This window comes from Ambystoma mexicanum, chromosome 4q (genome assembly GCF_040938575.1).
Source record: "Ambystoma mexicanum isolate Mex_15411 chromosome 4q, UKY_AmexF1_1, whole genome shotgun sequence".
NCBI classification, from domain to species: domain Eukaryota; kingdom Metazoa; phylum Chordata; class Amphibia; order Caudata; family Ambystomatidae; genus Ambystoma; species Ambystoma mexicanum.
The window spans coordinates 963263179-963284391 of record NC_090928.1 but is presented as its reverse complement, the minus strand read 5'-3'; the positions used below and the strand labels follow the sequence as shown (position 1 = coordinate 963284391).

At 47.6% G+C, this 21213-nt stretch overlaps 1 protein-coding gene across 2 annotated transcripts in view; it reads right to left on the bottom strand.

Moving 5' to 3' along the window:
* Positions 1-21213, bottom strand: part of RCOR3 (REST corepressor 3) — a 1149883-nt gene that overhangs the window by 636311 nt on the left and 492359 nt on the right. For both annotated transcript variants that reach the window (XM_069608515.1, XM_069608516.1), the window contains one exon: positions 11996-12120. In XM_069608515.1, the coding sequence (XP_069464616.1) occupies positions 11996-12120 (125 nt within the window). The remainder of the gene's footprint in view (positions 1-11995; positions 12121-21213) is intronic.

Here is a 21213-nt window from a genome sequence, read left to right as displayed (position 1 = left end):
CTTTTGTCTCACCTTTTGGATTTTGACCTTGGATTTGTTTCACGGACTGGCAAACGGATAACCCTTGGCTTTGGTACTTGCTTTTGGATCATTGTTACGACCACGGACTGCTTCACGGACTCCTACTACGTTCCGCCCTTCTTGTGCGGATTCTGGCATCAGGTGGGCCTGTCACTTGCAACGCTGCTGGGATCGCTAAATACTGAGAGAACAGCCTTGCTGGGTCTCGGAACCTTCCCCATAGGTACAACCGCTACTCCACAGGCGCCTCTTGGTAAGACCGTTCCACTTACATGTTGATTGGTTGTTGATTCTGTTTTGGCTTGACACTTAACCGGTGTTTCCTTTACAGTGGTTCGGGGTTCCACGAGTACCGCAGTTCCGGAAGAACATCTCCCACCTGTGGCCTCAAGGGCTGTACAGAGAGTGACTTTGATTCTCTCTGTGCGGCACTTGTGGACAGAGGACTCTTCGGCTACACGACAGTCAAGACAAAACATTAGCACATAACATGCCTCTGGTTTTCCAATTAACCAGGTACTCCACGAACCCGTTCCGTACATAATCTGAATCTGTGATTATGACCAGTTTGTGGAGTTGATGTTGGACAGCAGTGAGGATGGCCTGATACACAGCCATCAACTCTGCCACCTGACTACTTCGGGGACCAATTTTATATCCAGCGGAGGGTTTTGGGGACTCATTCACCCATGCATTCCCTACGCCAGCCACAAATTATTTTTTCCCGTTGTTGTCAACATGGTAAGAGTATCCATCCACATAGGCAGTGGGCATTCCCTCACACTTGTCTTCTTCAAAGACTTTGTGTGGGGAATTAAGGTATGCCTCCATGTTGTCCTTGATTTTTAGACTTTAATCCTCGAGACAGTTCTCTCTGGCACAATCATGGAAGTCAGCCAGACCTTGCGCGAGGGGACTCTTCTTGTTTTGGCCATATCTGACCTACACAGGAAAGCCTTGCATTGACAGAATCCAGGAAGTAATTCAGGAATTACTCACATTTCCGGCTCGGATTATGTCACTTTGGAGGTATTGCAGAAGCTGGTGTGGAGTCTCCACTATGATGTGTTCCCCCTGGATAAACGGGCAGTAATTCTTCAATGCCCACGCCGTTGCCAGGAGTGCCTTCCCACAATTGTTGAATTTTTCCTCCACAGAGGATAAAGTTTTGCTCGCATAGGAGATTACTTTATTGACCTTGTCATGCTTTTGATATAATACTGCAGTCAAGCATGTATTAGAGAACCCTGTCTCCAAGAAAAACTCCTTGTTTCTGACAGGGTAAGCAAGGCAGGGCGCTTGTGAGAGGCTTCTTTTAAGCTGTCTTACTGCCTCGGATTGTTCTGGACCCCATTCCCACTTGACCCCCCCCTTCAAGAGATGAATCAGGGGACTGGTGATCTCTGCATAGCTCTCAATGAACTTTCTGCTGTAATTAGTCAGTCCAAGGAGGCTCCTTAGTTCCCACAGAGTTGTGGGGTCTTTCAGTTTCTGAAGTGCTTCCACTTTCTTTTCCTGGGGACAGAGACCCTGAGGAGTAATCTCATGCCCCAAGAAATTAACACGGGTTCTACACCACTGCGCTTTCTGAAAGGAAAGTTTTGCTCCGGCGGCCCTCAACTGTGTCAGAACATAACGGATCTCCGCTATGTGTTCCTCCACAGATGAACCTTTGATGAGGACATCATCTACATAAGCCAGGTTACCCCTTGCACCTAGGTCGGGCATGGCCTTATGTAGGAAAATGTTGAATTAATTGCCGGAGTTGAGGTATCCGAAGGGAGTCCGGGTCCATGTGTACTGCTGGCCCCCAAAGGTAAAAGCCAGCTTGTATTGGTCCTCCCTACTGACAGGCACGGTCCAGTATCCATTGGTAAGGTCTATTGCAGTGAATACCTGTGACCCCTGGATCTGGGCCAGCCCTTGGTCAATGTAGGGAAGAGGCCATCGGGAAGTATGGACCCGTTTGTTGAGCTCCCTTAAGTCGGCGCAGAGTCTCCACTGGCCGTTTGGCTTCAATATTCCCAGCGCCGGATTAATGAAGGTGCTGTGTACTGGACGGATTATTCCCCGGGACTCAAGGTTCTTAATTATTTCAGTAAGGGACTCCATTGATGCGAGAGGCAAGCGATATTGCTTCACAAACACTGGAGTCATGCCAGGGTCCGTGGGAATTGTCGTTGTGTGGATGTCGGTGCGACCACAGTCATATGAGTCCACCGCGAAGAGATCTTGGAAATCCAAGAAAACTTGTTTCAACTTTTGCTTCTGCTCCAGGGTCACACAGGCATCAGCTAGGTTGACTCTCTCTTCAACCATCTGCCTGAAGCCTGGAAAGACTTCTGGTTTTGCTATCTCAGTGGCCTCCTCCAGCTGGGTGGAGAAGTCCCTGGTCAGGGTGCTGATTTGGACTGGAGGCTTCAGGTTGGAAAGGCAGCCCTCATGGACCTGGAAAATCACCTCATCCCTTCTGAAGTCACAAGTCACATCTTCCTTACCATAAGGGCAGGAAGTGTACACCAGGAATTCCCCCCATGCCGGGTAAAGATCCTGTCTGGTGTTGCGTTGTCATCACTGTAACTGTCAAAACAGTCCTTGGGGATTGGTCCTAACAGTTCATTTCCTAAATCAATGGAAAAATGTTGGTCATCAACTGCCATTCCAATAATGGTGCCTGCGGCTAGAGTAATACTCTTTAGGTCGCTGTTATCCACCTCTATTGAAATGGTGTCATGTTCTATGTTGACTAATGGTGTTGGGTTTACCACCAACCCTTGCTGTTGGAGAGCAGCATTTAGATGAATAAAAGCATCATGGTTTTTCAATTTTTGTCCTCTTTTAACTTTCACTTCCAGGGAGAATTATCGGGTCCTTTCTGGGATGGTGACTTCCTCTTTAATCTGAATTTCAACTGCATAAGGTAGCAATTGAGCCGACCTAAATGCTTTTTCTGTATCATCAAAGCCCATGGGATTATCCGCTAATCGGGACCACGCTTTGAAGTTTATTAGTTCCAAACTAATGGCAAAGCGATTGAGAATGTCACTGCCTAAGTAAAGGGCGGCAGTGGCGTCTCGCACGACCCAACAATTATGGACTATGCTTTTGTTACCAATGGAGATTTTGAGCATACACCTGCTTGGCAGGAGATGTTTGCAATTGGGTGCTGTCAGGTCCATTTCCCATCTGTCTATCAGTTTGAATTTGGGAATGGCTGGATCTTTTGGGAGTTGGCGGAACAGGGCTTCGCCGATGAAGCTCTTAACGTTGTTCACACACACTCAGGCGAGAACAGAGACCTTCCCATCATTTAACTGAAAACAACTGCTCTCCAATTTGCTGAATATCAGCCAGGCTCTGAGCTGATTTCACATCTTTCTTGACTATTGGAGTGGGAATGTCCGATTGTGGATTAGTAAAGAATTTCAGAGTGTTTCCTTCCAGTGTGGAATACTACCTTAAACTGGAAGGTTGATTTTCAGAAATAGAGAGGACCCCCCCCATCACCAGTCTGTTGTCCTACTGCTATTACTGTCACGTCTGGAATTTGGTTGTTCTGGAAGTGAAATTCTACTTGGTCAGATTTTTGTTCAACCATGTGGCATGTGCCGTTAAAACTAAAATGGTTGACACTCTGTTTTAATTTTATTGGTCGGCTAGTCTGGGTCCAGAGGACCTTGTTTAGGCAATCTATTAGGGGTGACAACCTTCTCAGGAGGTCATTCCCTAGTAAACAAGGGGTGCCCTCTGGAGTCACTACTATGACCGGGTGTTTCACCTAGTGTCGCCCAATTTTGATGTCCAAATCTGCAGTCCCCTCGACGGGAATTTCCTTCCCATCAAAGTTCTGAAGTTGTCCAGGAAGAGAGGTGAGAGGAATTCGGTAATTCTCCCCCCTTCCCTTCTTCTCCTCAAAGGGGCACAGATAATGCACATTTTTGGACAACTGGTGGGCCAATTTTCTGGTTTTGGACATTGAGAGAGAAAAGATTTGGGCAGAGTTCGGCAGGAAGTTTTGGGAATCTGAAAGAAAAAGTTGGCAATTGGATATTGATGCGGTTTTGGGTTCCCCTGGTTCCGGTTTTGGGCCGCCCCCCCCACTTTTTGGAGGCAGTCACCAGGATGGGTTTGAACTAGGGGTTTTCGGTAATGTTGGTTCTGGGATAGAATGATGGGCGGCAACAGCTCAATCCCCACATCTACCCAGTCTGGGTTGGAATCCCTTGGGACCCATTTTTCCTTGGGAGGAGTTCTCCCATCTCTGAAGGAGAAGATACTTTTCTCAGGATCCTCTGAGGATCCCTCTCCCTCAAATTGGAAGACCTGTACCTCCTCCACAAAATGGGTCTGTTTGGGTCCTTTGTTTCTCCTACCTCCTCTCTGCTCCTTGGGTGGCAGACTTTCAGGAGTAGGAGATTTTGTTTCCGGTTCCTGGGTTTCCAGGAGCTGTTTAGAAGTGGGGAAGGAAGCTTCCTCCAATGCTTTACACCCCCTTCCCCTTGTGCCTCCTCTCAGGGAACCGGTGGGTTATTGGGGTGCTGCCCCCGTCATTGTTCTGGAGCACCAGGCCCAGAGTTTGGGGCATTCTGCGGTGGCATGCTCATCTGAGGGTTCTGTTGAGCCCTCAGTATGTGAACCAGATCCCGTGCCATATTTTGGACCTGACGCTCTAACTGCGAAACCCGCTCAGGCTGATACTGGGTTCTGTTTTCTCCCCTGGGCTGATCCCGGGAAGGGTAGCTATCCCTTCTTTGGTAGTACCCCGGGCTGGGAAGATTTGGGTACCCCTCCACCCTTGGCCTCCCCTCTCCTGGATTAGGTTGTCTGGGCTCAGGGAATTGGGGAAAGAAGTAAGGGTGATTTTGGGGTTGGAAGTTGGGTGGATACCTGGGGAAAAAGTTCTGGCCATGGTTTGTTGAATTTCTGCCCTCCTGTGGGAAGTTAGGAGGGAAGTTCCCTGGGTTGGGTGCCAGGATGGATCCCCCCCTTGGGCTGGAGGAGTCCACACATACCCCAGGATGGGTCGGTTTCCCTTGTAGCGGGGACTTACATAGTTAGGGGAGCGAGGGACCCCATTTGTGGGACTACCTCCTTGACTCCCTGTCTGTGACTGGCCCGAGGGCCTTCTGGGCTGAGAATTATTCGGTGCAGGCAGGTTTTTAGGCCCCCCCATCTCCAAATCTAAAATGGGGGCAACTTTTACCTCTGCCACCTTGGCAGCAGCAGGGATGCTGGTCGGTTTGGGGCTTTTCAGGCGTTATTTTTATTTTCTATGGGCTTCTGCACCTCACAGATCCGGGTAGCCTGTTCAATGACCCAGTCTAGTGACCTTTTCTCGTGAAAATCTCTCACTAGCTGGGTCATTATGTATTTGGGTAAGGCATGGAAAAACGTATTTACAAACTCTTTACTGTCCGTGCGCACCCTTTTGGTAGTCTGCGCAAAGGCACGCTTCAATTCCTGCACAAATTCTTGTGGGGCCTGATCCTCCCCACATTGCAAATTGTAGGCTGCATTGCGAGCCTCTTGGGGATTCGGTGAACAGAAGAATGTTTCAAGATGGCCGCCCTATATGTGGACCATCTTGAATGGTTTTGGTCCTCCAGCCCCGCAAAGAAACTGGAGTATTCTGGGGAGAATGTCCATTTTACATACTGGATGCAGCTACTGCTGTCCTTCAAATGGAAAGTCTCCATCATTTGCTCGTAAAACTCCAAGTGTTCCCAAACAGAATGCTTGGCGTTCTTGTGATAAGGGGTGATGACGCTCCTTATTGCCTTAATCTGTTTTAAGGGGTCCTCAAGCAAGGCCCTTTTTGCCTGATTGGCCTTTTTGGTTTGGTCCATTCATCCTCTGACTCAGAAGCACTGCTCCCAGAGGTGCCCGTCTGATCTTCCAGGTTTTCCTGGATTCTGCGAGCCTGGGAATGGCCGGCAGAATGTGGGGACCTGGTCTCCTTTGTCCTGTGACGCTCAGAGGAGTCTTCAGATCCCTCCTTGCTGCCAGGATTTGATGGGTACCCCCCCACTGACCTAACTGGGCAGAGGTTTTCAGGATGCCCTTAGTGGGCCTACTCTCCTGGGGTTCCCCACTAAATTGCACTGTACTTAGGTGCCCATACCCGGATGCCCGCCTATCCATTCCTGGGTGGTACTGGCCTATGAGCGCCATACTTTTGGCTGGATAGTAATCTGCCATTCCTGTGGCCCTGTGCTCATGTGCGCCAGGGAACATGGGGGTGGCAGAGTCCAGGGACTGGGAGAGGTGAAACCCTCTGGTACTAGGGCTCCTGAGGTTATGCTCAGGTGTTTCCCTTTCCCAGCGAACCTCATCTCTATCAGCACCTGCGACCTGTGGCCATGCAAGAGCCTGTGCTTTCAGTTCCTCAGTTAAGGCCTTACTAGACTCATCAGTCTCTCCTGCATGGTTACCTGTTGCTGGAGTCTATCATTGTGCTGACAGAGAGTCTCATTTTCTCTCTGTGCCTCCTGGTTGGTCCTGGATTACTGGGCCAGTCTTTGCTGCAGGAGGGTTACCTCCTGAGTCCCATCCCCTTCTGGCCTGCTCCTTTCTTGCCAGAGCATCTTCCACCCTCCTGGTGTGCTCTAACAAGTTCTGATACTCTTTTTGGAAGTCACTCAGTCCCTGGAGGGCCAAGTGATTTTCATCAATTTTATCTTTTAATCGGCAGACTTCCTGGCCTAAGGTGTCCCTTTCCTGACTAAGAGCCTGCATCTGTGCCGCCAGGTTGTCCCTCTGCCTTTGAAAGGCACCAGCTTTCTGGCGTTCTTCCTCAAATTCTGTCTGGGTATCCAAGTCTTTCAGAATCAGTTTGTTGCTCTCTGCCTTCTCCCTATCTAGGTGGCTTTGCAGGGTGTATACCTGCTCTGCGCATACCCTATTGAAGTCCAGTTGCTGCTCCAGCTTTTTCTGGCTCTGCAGTAGGGAGTCCAAACCTTCTTGGTACTCCTTCCGCAAGGCCAGAAATCTGGTATCCTGGTCTGACTTTTCCTGTTGCAGGATACCCATATCCTCTTTTATTTTAATGATATACTGCTTACTATCATTTTCTGACTCCTGGCTCCTCTGCAGCCTCTGCTCAGAAGAGACCAGGTCAGATTAAGCCTTCTCTAATGCCATCAGTTGCCTATTTGCCAGATCTGGGCCTTCAGCACATTTGTCCTGTATGGCTCCCATATATAAATATAAATATGCCGCTACCCTGGCAATCGTGTTGTGCTCATCCTTGGCCTTAGGGGCCATATATAGTTCACTCAGGACCACATGTAAGGGACCCTGATCTCTCCATATATCTGACCCAGTTAGTGACCTGTTGCGCGATTTCCTGCAACCACACATTCTGGTCCTGTTCCGTCCATTCGACTCTCACAAATAGCTTATGTAAGAGGTGCTCTCTGGCTATTTTGATATCTACCAAGGTCGTCATTCTGGAAATTAATTTCCTTCCTGACTTACAGAAGTTAGTATTTTATTTTGCAAAAACAGACCGTCTCCTTAGAGCGTCCTTCTTTTGAGGGGTGCTTTTACAATGTAACACGGCGTGGCGATCCAACAGGATTTATGTATCCTGTCAGTTAGCACACTGTATTAGGCTGCACAAATGGTAGATCTAATCCAGACATCCCGGCTCGAGCCACCACTGTGTTAAGGGACTTCAATTCAGCACTCCAACTAAGACAGTGCCTAGTCTGGGATGCCCAAGGGAAGCCCTTATTTATATATTTTTATGACAAGTTCATAGATCTGGATGATAAACCCTTGTATAACGCCCCTCTCTTTGAATCCCCCTGACCCCACTGAGCCAAGAAGTAGGTTTGTTTTGCAAATTAAAAGATTTATTGAAAAATTAAACAAGATATATAACACACTTTTATAAATAAATTAATATTTGATAGCACACTTATGAATATGACAGTGATCAACAATGGATAGTATTACACTGGCACACCTTTTTTAATTTTACTTAGGAGTTGGGATAGAGAGGATAAAGTAGCTGAGAATGCTTTTATGGTTTCAAGGAATGCAATGATGGAAAAGAATGCAGCACAGAAATAACTGAGATGGTTTCCACAAGACATAATATCATCACTTTTTCTTTTGACAATTCACTCCCCCCCTATGCAATATAAGGAGATGGAAGGAGAGCACACAATTTTCAGGAATACAATCAAATGCAATACCAATTCAGTTCCCCCCTAGCAAGCTTAGAGCAACAGGGATTTTAAAACACAGGCAAAAATACTTGAAATGTGATTTGCAAAGAAGTGAAAATATGCTAAAATTTATTTTAATTCCCTATAGGAGATTCAGGGTAGGTGATAGCTACTTAAGATTGGTTCAGATCAACACTATCAGTGATTCATGAGGGATTATCAGGTTGAAAACGGATTTCAGCAATGCAAAGCAAAAGCAGCTATTTTTTACAAGTGGTGAAATGAGCTAGTTGCAATTCGCAGCACTTTTTCCGAATGCGCCGAGCGCGATTATGGAAAAAATATAAGGAATAGAAAGCTGGTTCTGGGTTCGTTGGAAAGCGCAGGATCTTAGCTTTACGATGGCAAATGACACTTTCACAGGTGTGAAATCACAGAATGAACACAAGATTTCTATGATGCAGTTCTAAATAGGTGGAAATTGTTTGAATTAGATTATTTTAGACTAAGAGATTGGTTTTGCACAGTTCTGGCTGAGTATTCACACTATAACTTTGAAATAGGCGGTCAAGGTCTGGTCAGGTTTGAGCTTCACTCGCCACGGACGGTCTCTGGTACTGGTTCTGCTCACAGCGATCTGGTCTGGGTCTGCTATCGGCACTGCACAGCGGTCTGGATACAGCTCTGCTTTCTGGGTTTTTCTGGCACAGGGTTCTAGCAAAAGTTCTTGGCACTGCACGGCGGTCTGGATACAGCTCTGCTTTCTGGGTTTTTCTGGCACAGGGTTCTAGGCCAGAATCAAACAGCTCACCCGGCTGTTGAATAGTTTGGTTAGGTTGCTGGATTCTGAGGCCTCTGAAGGATTCAGCTTGTGGACTATGCCTCTCTGCTACAAGTTCTGAAGTCTGGATTCTAAGTTCTGGATATGGACCTTCTGGATATTGTCTGGTCCGGCAAAATGCTTTGCAAGAAATCAGTTTGAATTGGAAAGTGAATGTCCCTTCCTGGGTCTCAGTGGCTCTTTTTATGTCTTTAGAAAATGGGTGTGTGCGTGGGCATAACTAAGCAAGCCCCTCACAACTTATCATTGGCCAAGTTCTCCTCTCTCCCTTGATTGGGGGAAGGAAATTGAGTGTAATTGTGATGAGGTACGTTTATGGGTCAGATGATCCTCCCCTTGTCACTTTGCACACAAATCTATTTTTGATCCAAATGCATATTTATCTATGTACAATTTTTCGAATATTATATGTCCAGTTAACATATTTTCTGTAGCACCAAACCATTCCGATCCCTGTCTTTGTAAGATGCTGTGTTCACTTCTGACAGAATTCTGCCCTTTTCATCCAGACCACAACCTCTAAACTTTTCCAGAACTTTTACAGAATTTACACAGATGTGCGCATTTGGAGTAACACCCTATTTTCCGCTACTACTGCCCAGAACATACCACAGAGTCCTAACACCTCTTAAAATGTGCTATGAATTATCCATCTTTTTAAAATTATGCTCTGGCCCAGATGGGTGTGGTTTAGGTTCCAAAGCACATGGGGGAATTTCTGTCTGTCCCCGCCTCCAGCTCAGGTGGCTCCCAGAGGCAGCGCCCCTCCCATTTCCTTCCAAGAGGAAGCCATTTACGAGCCCTGATTTAGCATTTGCCTGAGCCAAGGAAACTTCATTGTTCTGTTTTCCTGCAGTCCCCTCCCCTAATTCAATCAGAGAGGTGATATCTCCTTTTGGTGGGGGCAGCAGAATGCAGCCAGGCCTGTGAACAGTAGGTTTTAAGAATTCTCATTAACCAGCAAGGCTTTGAAGTTTCCAGCTAACTCAGGTTCCTTGTCAGCTCCTGAAAGACAGGCCTCCTGTCAGTGTTTAGACCGCTAGCGCCAGTTAGTGTCGAGCGCCGGTACTGCACCCATTTTTGGGAGCTGTCTTGAATTAATACATTTTTAAAAAAAGGGATTTTACTTGATAGCATTCACTAACATTGTATTGCTATAGATTCTGCAGCGGAGTAATTTTGTGGCCATGATTTTAGCAATTTTTGACATCAATTAAAACAGATTTTTAACAGCACCATATTCCTTTGCACTGATTTCGCTCATGGCGCTTCTGGCCCATCACGCTCGCACTGGTGGGTGGCAGGTCAGGCGACCATTCTGGTGTGCGCAAAACTGCGCGGTTTTCCTGGATTCTGGCGCAAATGTGGGCTTTTCAGCCATCTTGGATTTTCTAAGCCCACAGCACCAAATGTTGTAACATAATAGTTCAAACGTGGGTCAAGACACCTGACAGCACTTAAGAGTGGAGGAAATGATTACTGCTGCACTCTTTCTCCATTAGCCCCTTTGAGCCTGCAGCAAACAGAGAAAAGAGGAGAGACAGCCCTGAAGGCAAGAGCAGAATACCGGATGAGCAGTGCATTTCATTGAATGGGGTAACTTCAATAGCTAGCTTTGCTACAAAAGTGCCAATTTAATTAGCAAACCTACAGAACTGCATAGCAAATTGCTATGTAACATTGCTTATTTTATGCCTTAAGACACAAGGCTACTATGCGGGGAAAAATAGGAGGTGCACATGAGTGCACTGGAAAAAGTGTAAAATGAAGGTGCCACTGCCACCGGCCGTTTCATGGAGGATAAATGGCCACATAGCCAAAAGAACAGGTAAACATTGTTAGCTTGCTCTATTCTCCACCAGTTAGGTAGTAGTGGTATGCCCAGGACATAAATGAGGGGCAGGATTCCCCTGCACTGGTATCCTTAAGGACTCACCAATGCCTCCAAGAAGACATGAGCTAGGCATTGCAGCCCTTAATCAACAAACCATACACTCTATCCTCTTCCCACACAACTGAATTAGTCTGAAGAGCTTCCACTCACCCTAACTGATACTACCCCACCACCCTCCCTTCCTGATACACACCAAATCCCCTTAATTCATTGTTCTCTCTTCCTCACCTTACCTTTGGGGTGCATTTCTCAAATATTTGCAATTTGATCGTTGTACAGGTAGGTGGTATTCCTATCCCTTCCTCTTCCCAACTAGGCTTTGTTTTCTCAAGTACCACCACCAGTAGGTGAGCCAAGGGAAGCTAAATTTCTCTGTCCTGCCTTTACCAGGATTCTACTTAGCTGCTGCTGGAATGCTGCGACATGTGCTCTGAACTGGCTAATTGTTTACCATGTAAAATACAAGTTGGCTATTATCACCTTCAAAGCATTGCAGGAAAATATGCCTCTTTATCTGCTGTGACATGCTGTGTGACAGAAAGCATTGATGAACAACTTAAGATCTGCATGGAAGTTGTGGATCACCATGCCGAGGGGCTAAACCAGAGGCTGGAGGCTATCCATGTTTGAGTGTTACTCCAGAAGTTTAGAATGCAGATTGGATGTGCACACATACTGTCAGTTTTACAATACTATTGTAGAACCTATTTGTTCAGTGGGCTTTTCCCCCCCTTAATGTTGATTTCATCTAAGTATTTAATAATTTATTTTACTCTATATCATGAGCAATAGTTCACTTTAGTTGGTGTTAAGTAATACTGGAATAAAGTAAGTTTCAAGTTTAACAGGCAGTGTGGACACAAAGGAAAATGGCTTTTGAGTACCTACGATTCAAATTGTTCGACAAAATCAGGTTAAGGAATCTTCAACAGAGATGTTGAGCATTTCACTTTTCAATGACAAGTATCTCTCGGCTGAGGTATTTTAGTATTAAAAACATTACTGATAACATAAGGCATTTAAAAGGCTATCAATCTATAATCACATCTTTAACATATAACCTACCTTTCCCCTGGATTATTCTTAATAGCTAATTTTCGGGCCTGTCGATCCATCAAACTTGTCCTAGTCCTGGTTTTCTTCCAAGAATAGTAGTATTTAACCAGGCTTGCAATAGACTTATCAGGAAGCTAAAAACATTTAAATAAATACAAATAAAAAATAAATAAAAAGTTTCATGACTTGTGTCTTAACTTGCCAAATCAAGTTTATATGAACAAAATATTAAATTGTGATAGTAATAGATTTCTGACATGAAAGCAGTATTTGGTTTGTAGATATATCCACAAAACATGGGAAGAGCTGTATATTCATCCTCAATCCTGAGTTGCTCAAAAACCAAGATCTTGTTTTGATGAAAAATATAGCTATGCCTGAAACAGAAAAATTCTTTGAACTCGTAGAGGTGCACTGAACTCTGTGGCGATCAATCAACGCATGCACACAAATCAAACAGTCAGGATGATGTTTAAATAAGTAATTCAAATACTCAGATTTTTCCATTATCATGCATGAAAACATATCACAATTACAAAGTATCATTAAAACAACCGCAGAGTAAACCTTGATTTACAAGTATCTTTCACTAAATTAAAATAAATGTGAGAAACACTTTACGTTTCAGCAAAGCAGCTTTCAAATAACCAGTAAGATAGATCAGCGAGTTCAGTAGTCGCCTATCAGTGTAAACTGATATCTATTGTGATTTCTTGTATGGCCATTAAACGAGGCAGAGTTTAGGTGCATTTTCTGCGTCTCTCAATTGAAATATGGATGTGTGTATCCACTTCCGACAATCGAGGAAGAATGCTGTAAAGTCACTAGATGGCTCCTCCGAACGGAGGTAAAAGGAAGGAAAATTGTTTCCTTGATTAACTTGATAATATATTTTATAACTACATACTGGATAGTGAGCCAATGCATTGCTTTGTTAACACTGACATTTTAGCCAATTGAAGTAGAAGTATATAAAGTTTATTTATTCAGTATTGCTGATAGTTTGACAAAGGGCCTTTCCCAAAACATGCTACACCACGCCAGGGAAAGATGAATTATACTGAGGCAGAGTTATGGTATTCTGCTAACTTCTGAAAAATGTAAATTAAAATCATACTTGGGAATATTTGTTCCATTCTATTAAGCTCAACACGAGGGCAGTATATGCTTGTCCTAGGGTTATAGCTGTGTATAACAGCAATAAAAGTTTAATACAGGCACGGCCAACCCAGTCCTTCCTTCTGAATGCGGTAAATCGGCCACTGAGTTGGGTAATAAATATTAGATACACCAAGAGTAAAGTCAGGTTGTGAAGGGAATGGTAAATTATAAGTTACTCACCGTAGTGACTAACGTACTCCTAGTTCATAGCCCACTTTCCTCCATACTGTATCGGCGTCCCTCGCTAGGGACAGAAGACGGAACCTTTTTCACCAGAAAAAAATCTTCTTCGCCTTTATATTCGGAGGGGCGTGGGGGCACGGCCCTGGGAGCATGTGCTGCACTGACTGCGCCCACCAGCGCCACGCCTCAGTCCCCATTGACGCGTCAACAATATTACCATTGCCTAATGACACCAGTTTTATTAGGGGGTAGGATGGTGGGACGTATGGAGGAAAGGGGACTATGACTAGGAGTACTTTAGTCTCTATAATTATTCCTATGTCCCGTCCCCTTTCCTCCATACTGTATGGGCGATTACAATTGAATGTAGCCCCATGGAGGAGAGGTGACCCTCCTTAAGAAAACAAGTTCCTTAATACTGCCTGCCCAGATGCCGCATCTGACCTGGAGCCGGCATCCAAACAGTAGTGCTTGCAGAAGGGCGAAGGAGTGACCCATGTGGCCGCCCTGCTGATGACCTGCCACGGGGCATGTCTCTGCAACGCAATTGCTGTGACCTTGGCTCTGATAGCGTGGGCATGCATATTTGCCGGAAGCGGTTTACACTGCCCCTCATAGGCCTCCTTAATGGCCGAAAGCATCCACCTGGCTATGGAGGCCTTAGAAGCCCGATTTTCCTGGCTTTGACCCACAGTTGGTGACAAAGAGAGCTTCAGATTTGTGGAAGCTCTTGGTTCTGTCCAGGTAGAATTTTAGAGCGCGCCTAACATCTAGACAGTGCGGACCCTCTGAGCATCGTCCTTGGGGTCCGTGAAAAAAGTGGGTAGCACTATCTCCTCATTTAGGTGGAACGAAGAGACAACCTTAAGCAAGAATGAGGGATGCATTCTAAAGACCACCTTGTCCCTATGAAAGGTACTGTAAGGCTCGGAAGCCACAAAAGCTTGGATCTCGCTGACCCGGTGTGCCGACGTAAGACCCACCAAGAGGGCTGTCTTAATGGTAAACAGCCTGATGTCCGCGGACGCCATTGGCTCAAAGGGTTTATGTGCCAAGGCGCCCAACTCTATGTTGATGTCCCACATAGGGTGTGGCTTCTTGATAGGCGGGTAGAGCCTGGTAAGGCCCGCCAAATGTCTTTTAACCACTGGGTTGGAGGATGAAAAAACATCCTCATCCGAGTTCCAGTAGGCACCGAACGGCTGCCAGATAGGTGTGGCAGGTGTCTATTTGCACCCACCAGTGGGCGAGGTGTGCAGAAAAGGATAGCACATCGTCTAAAGTGCAAGTAAGAGGATCGGCCTCCTTAGACTCAGCCCAGTGGCAAAACCTAGACCACTTGCTTTTGTACTGGCTCCTGGTAGCATCGCTCCTAGCCCCCTGTATGATGTCTAGGTTAGCCTGCGAAAGACGCAGATGCTTCAATGGGATCTGTTGAGGAACCACGCTGCAAGGGCTAACTTCTGCGGGGCGGGGTGGATGACTGTGCCCCCCTGTTGCGATAGTAGATGAGCTGGGCCCAATAGGAAGGTGAATCAGAGGATGGTCCAACAGGTTGAGCAGCTCAGAGAACCAAGGTCTCGCCGGCCACCACAGAGCTATCAGAATGATACTGAGGTGTCGGCACTCCCTTATCTTGCAGATCACCCTGTGTAGCAGGGGAGTGGGAGGAAATGCATATGCGTTCATGCTGTTCCACTGTAACTAACGCATCGCCCAGGGAGCGTAGGCCCGCCCCTGCCAGGATGCAAACTGAGGGCAATTCCTGTTGTACCAGGTGGCCAAGCGATCCACCTGGGGAAGCCCCCATCTGCTGAAGAGTCGCTGAAGGATCTGATCGTTCAATTGCCCTTCATAATTGTCTGAACCCAACCTGCTCAGCCTGTCGCCTCCAGGTTGGGATCCCCCGGGAAGGTGGATTGGACTCAGGTAGATATTGTTCTCCAGAGCCCACTCCCAAATGCTGACTGCAAGAATGCATAGAGGAGGAGAACTTGAGCCACCCTGCTTGTTGATGTAATACATGCTGGTGGAGTTGTCTGTTTGAGTGAGGATCATCTTGCCACTGATAAGTGGCAGGAAGGCTTTGAGAGCCAGCCATATCGCCTTCAGCTCGAGCCAATTGATATGGGCCTCCTGTTCCTAAACAGACCAAACTCCATGGACGCTGTGGTTGTTCAGGGTAGCCCCCCAGCCATCCAAGGAAGAATCTGTGGTGATGGTAACCTGAGTTGCTGATTGCCAGAAGGGTCTGTCTACCCTCAGGTTGCAGTCTGTGATCCACCAGAGAAGTTCCTGGCGGAGAAAAGGAGGAATGCTGACTAGATCCGCCTGGGAACCCTGCTCCTGACTCCATGAGGCTGCGAAATGCAGCTGTATTCTTCTCATTTTGAGCCTTGTGTAGACATGCCACCATGATACACAAGAGGTGCTGGTACAACCATGCTGAGGTCAACGCACTACTGAGAAATTGTCCCGTGGCCCTCTTGATGGGGGTGATCTTGTCCTTCGAGGGGAACACTGTGTCGGAGCTGGTATCCCAGATGAGGCCCAGGAACGTTAGACTCTGCATCGGCTCCAGCTGAGACTTCTTGAGATTGATGGAGAATCACAATTTGTGTAGCGTATTCATGAGGGCAGAGGCGGTGTGCTGGTCCGCCTCCGGGGATCTCCACCCTAAAGAGCCACTCGTATGGATAGACATGGTGACTCTGGGCCCTGAGAAGTGCTGCCACTGCATTCATAAGCTTGGTAAAGACCCCGGGGGCTGAATTGAGGCCAAAGCGTAGAACCTTGTACTGGAAATGGAAACCAATGATCCTGAACCTCAGAAAGGACCGATCAGGCTGCCAAATCGGGATGTGGAGGTATGCGTCCTTCACTCCAGGGAGCACATTCAGTCTCCCTTGCACAGTGTCTCCATAAATAAGCGCTGGTGTAACCATTGCAAACTTTTGAAGAGGGAGGGAGAGGTTCAGGGTGGAAAGGTTCAACACAACTCTTAGGCCAGCCTGGTCCTTCTTGTGTACGGCGAAAATACTGGATTAGAAACCCATACCCCGCTGGGAGGCTGGGACTTTTTCCACTGCTTGGCTCTCTACGAGCGATTGTACGTCTTGGGCATGGACTTCGTGAGGATAGATAAGGATTTTGCACTCTGGGAACTGTTCTTCTTATCAAGCTCCTCAACGGTGGTGGAATGAAAGAGGTCACTACCCTCGAATGGAAGGTCCAATATGCGCTCCTGGACGTCCGGGTTGAATTTGGTAGCCTGCAGCCAGTCCGTCCTTGTCATGTCTGTGGTGATGCAGCTGGCACGGCCTTAGTTGTCTATATGCGCCACTGTTGATTCCATGATGTCTTGAGCCACCATCTTTGCTTCTGCCAGGCCTGCCTTGAAGTGTGCCCGACTGTGTACCGGAGGTTCCAGAAGGAAGTTGGCTATTTCCCGCCAAAGCCTTTGGTTAACGGCTGCGAGGATGGCGTCAGCATTAGACTGACGAAGGTGCAGCGATGCGTTGGAATAGACCTTCTTTCCATATACCTCCAAGATCTTCTCCTCCCTGCCTAGCAGAGCCGAGGATGAGTTGGCCGATGAAGACTGCAGCTTAGAGTAGGTAGAGGCTGCGGCAATCACTGAAGAGTGTGGTTGAGGGTGTGCCAACAGCAAGAGTGTATCCCCCTTCAATTGCCTGTACTTGGTGTTGAGGCGCCAGTTGGTGGGCTGCGCCGAATTGGGTTTAAGCAATCCCTTTTTGGCCAAGGCGACAACGTCCTTCCGCATCGGAATCCCGGTTGTAGCCGTGGGGTGTAGATTGAGGACCTCGGCCAGGACCCCCACCTCTGGTTGTTCAACCTCGGGTTGTGGAGGCCCCGAGTATTCTGCCAGGCCTGCGAGCCGTTCACGAAATGCCTTGGGTGAATGTGGAGTGTTGGGAGTCTTCCTCCTCATCGGTGTCCACCAGGTTGTACTGCTGGTCCGGGACATGTGGAGGAGTACTGGGTGCTGCAGGGTGAGGTGTGGAGAACGGAGCCGGAAGCTGCTGTGGAGGCTGGTATGGAACTGCCTGGGGTGCATGAGGCAGAGGAGCTTGAACCATGAAGGCCGGTGTGGGCAGCTGATGCTACGCGGGGGCCTGAGGCGCTGGAGCCATAGGACTATGGGCACAGGTGGCGGAACCAGAGGTAACATGCCCCTGATCACATCCCGAAGGATGGATCCCATCTGAAGGGATCTCATTAGCGTGAGGAATTTCTCAGAAAACCTGTCCTCACAGGCGGTGGGCTGGTAGGTGGCGCAGGATAGGGCCCTGAGGTTGCTGCGGTCTGGGCATACTCTGCCTTGCTGCCTGACGGTGTATCTGCCCTGCAACGTTAAAGGATATGCTGTATGCCACGTACCTGGTGAAGACCAGTCCCACCTCGAAACGTGTTCTCCCACCTGCTCCCCAAAAGAGGACGGTATCGAACGAGTGGCCATCTTCTCTGGTGCAGTGGGCATTTTGTCAGGCTGCATGCCACGTGCATGCGCCGTGGTGCTTGCCGCGCTAGGCCCGGCCTCCTCCAGGACTCTTGGCGGTGGAGCTTGAGGCCTACCCTGCACCTCAGGACGGGGCCTGGTATGCATGGTGCCCTTCGTTGTGTCGCCGGTAGTGCTGCGTACAGGCGCCCCCTCAGACATTTGTCCAGTAGTAGGACTTACCCCTCAGGTGGACACTAGGTAAAAGAAGGAGTCCCTCGGCAACATCGGGCAGGATCTAGCGACCCTCAACCTGGCGGCCGGTAGCTGAAGCAGCCTCGGTACCGGTGCTTATGTTAGAACCTGGACGGTCCCTCCCGTTTGGATGTTTCTGTGGGAAGGAGTCAACCTTGTGGGGTGTGGATGAAAAAAGTGGCCCTACCTTGGGCCTTGACTTGTGCTTGACGAAGTCCATCAAGTCCTCTGGAGGCGATTGTTTCCCTCCACAGAGCTAAACTGTTCTTCAGAGCGATCGGTGTAAGCGCGTTGCACACGGTACAACCCTCCCAGCTGTGATCGGGGCCAAGGCAGCGGAGGCAAAGAGCATGGGGGTCGGACGTAGCGAAGAGCCCTTCGTAGGCTGGACACCTGTTGAAGCCCAAAGACGTCGACATGCGCTGGGGAGGAGCATGGCGCCAGAGGACTAAGTACCTGATTAAAGTCAAAATACAGTATCCAGGGAAGAACGCATGGAATTACAAGGCGCAAGTCAAACACAGGAGAGCTGGTGAAAGCGGTCGGTCCCCGTCAATGCGGAAAAGAGGACTGGGGAGTGGTGCCGGTGGGGGGAGTCAGGGGAGCACATGTTCCCAGGACTGTGCCCCTGCGCGCCTCTAAATTTAAAGGGGAAGAAGATTTTTTCTGGTGAAAAAGTTCTGTCTCCCGTGCCTAGTGAAGGACGCCCATACAGTATGGAGGAAAGGGGACGGGACGTAGGAGTACTATTGTTATTAGTTTTGTTGAACACTATTCAAGGATGTTATAATTAACTTTGTTTCCATAACAATTAGCAGCAACTTCGTAGCCTCGGTGCAGCAACACACATTATTAGAAAGGAACAGACATTTATGTAATTTGTGCTGTACATCTTTATATCTGAAGCAGATCAAAAAGAAATTAACAAAATTCTCACAACAGCTAATTTCACCTGCAAACATGTTAAATTCCCGAAGTTTCAACCAATGGTCATTATACACTTCCCCAGAGGCAAAGGAAATAAGGCGCAATCATGCATTAGCTCTTAGTACTCTGGTTCTGAGGGGCTTTTAATCATTAAATAGTGACTACTGTACTCCTATTCACTAGGATCCGTATCCCTCCCTCCCACCCTCCCGGCAACGCCCCTTTTGCCACTACCAGTCGGATTATCTTACTAGGGGGATGGGGCGGACCACTATGTCACTATGGTGAGCAAAATTTTCCGCTTTCCTTCATACTTCTAGGTGACTACCAAGCATGGCCCACTCAGGGTGGAGGAAGTACTCTAGCCAAGCAAGTTTTGGAGGGCAGCCGGACCAAACCATGCATCTGAACTAGCACTATTGCCAATGCAATAGTGTTTGCAAAAGGGAGAGGCAGAAGCCGATCTTCCTGCATTGTTGATTACTTCTGAGTGAATGGGCCTCATTACGACCCAGGCGCTAAGTGGTTAACGGCGCCGTAAAAGGCTGTAGCGCCGTTAACCACTTAGCGCCTTACTCCGAGGTCCCTTTGTGGGACCCGACCTGAACGGCTGGTCTGGACCAGCCGTTAAAGTAGGGACCCGCAAAGGGACCTCGCAGGCAATTACGGTTCTGCAATTTGCGGTACCGTAATTGCCGCCTTCCCCATTCCCATTGAGCCCTATGGGGCAAAAATGGGGAAGGGCCATGGGGAAATGGGGAAATACCACCCCTCCAACCTTGGAATGGGGCGGTATTTCCCCATTTCACCATGGCGGACTCGTTACAACACCGGCACCAACCATGGTGCTAATAGCGCCATGGTTTAGCGCCAGTGTTGTAATGAGGGCCAATGTCTTTAAAAAGCCACGCGTGTATACTTTGCTCTAACTGTGTGTAATGGCCTGGCCTGTGCCTTTCAGGATTCAGAGGTTTTTGGTGGCAATCCATTGGACAATCAATGCTTTGGACGCTTGTTTTACTCAGTTGGGAACCACCCAATGTAAAAGAGAGCTTATTGTCTTTTCTATCCTATGCAGATAAGATGTGAGTGCACAGTGACATTTCAGCGTCTAAAGGGTTGATCAGCCCCCACTCAGGAAAATACAAAAATGTGGGAAGAATCACTATTTGATAGATATTTGATATATGTTGCATCTTCGGAAGAAATGCAAGGCGAGGATTGAGGACCATGTTGCCTCTATGAAACATAGGGTACTGCTCAGATGCAGAAAGGGCCTACATTTTACTGATTCTCCTGGCTGATGTCACTGCCACAATAAATACATCTTCCATGTAACAAGCTGACTAGCAAATGTTGCCATGAGTTCAAATAGTTTGTGCAAGAGAGCGTAGAAGACTAGTTTTAGACCCAAAACGTGATGTGGAGCTCTCACTCGAGGATAGAGCCAAGCCATCAAAATAGCACTTTCTATAATGTCATTTAAAGTAGTCTACATAGTGCACTTCTGCCATTTTGTGGTTCTTTAAGAGACGTAGAAGGTGGGTTCTTAAAGAGATGGACGGGAAGGAAGATGCATATCCTGTGATGCAGATGCTTGCAAACTGGAAGTACGCGAGTCCTGAATTTTTGCTGTGAATCTAGGTGGCTGTTAACTGTTACCTGCTCGAGTGGGGCTCTGTGGTAGTGCTAGAGACAGGTGAGATGTGTACTTGCTCCGTGTGTTGTATGTTTGCAGGCAGCTTGCTGCTGTGTGCAATGGTTTATTGTGCAAGTAGTGAAAGATGGAGCCAGAAGAAGATGCAAGTCAGTTAGTGGGAGAAGTGTAATAGTTAACCTAGAGAGAGCCTTTTGATTTAAGACTGATTTGTCCAGTGCAGGTGGAGAAATATGGTTGTGGTCTCTATTCATGAAGGATTCTTGCTGTTCCGGATTCATCTACACTGTGTAGACTGTGTAGAGAGACTGACACGAGTGTGATCTCTCATGGGCCTCGGCTCATATACTGAATGCAAGATTGTTATAGGTTTGTTAAGTAAAATGATTGGAGTACTGAGGAGAGTTTCACAGCGCAGTAGACCATTGAATAAAGGATGCCCGTCGCTCTTGAAGTCACCTGGAAGTTATACCCCCCTCCTTCTTGTAGACTGATAAGAGATGTTTGGTACTTCAACAATTGCGCCAGGCAATAGGCATACTTATTTATTATCTGCCTATATATTTAACAGATGTAGTAATCAAG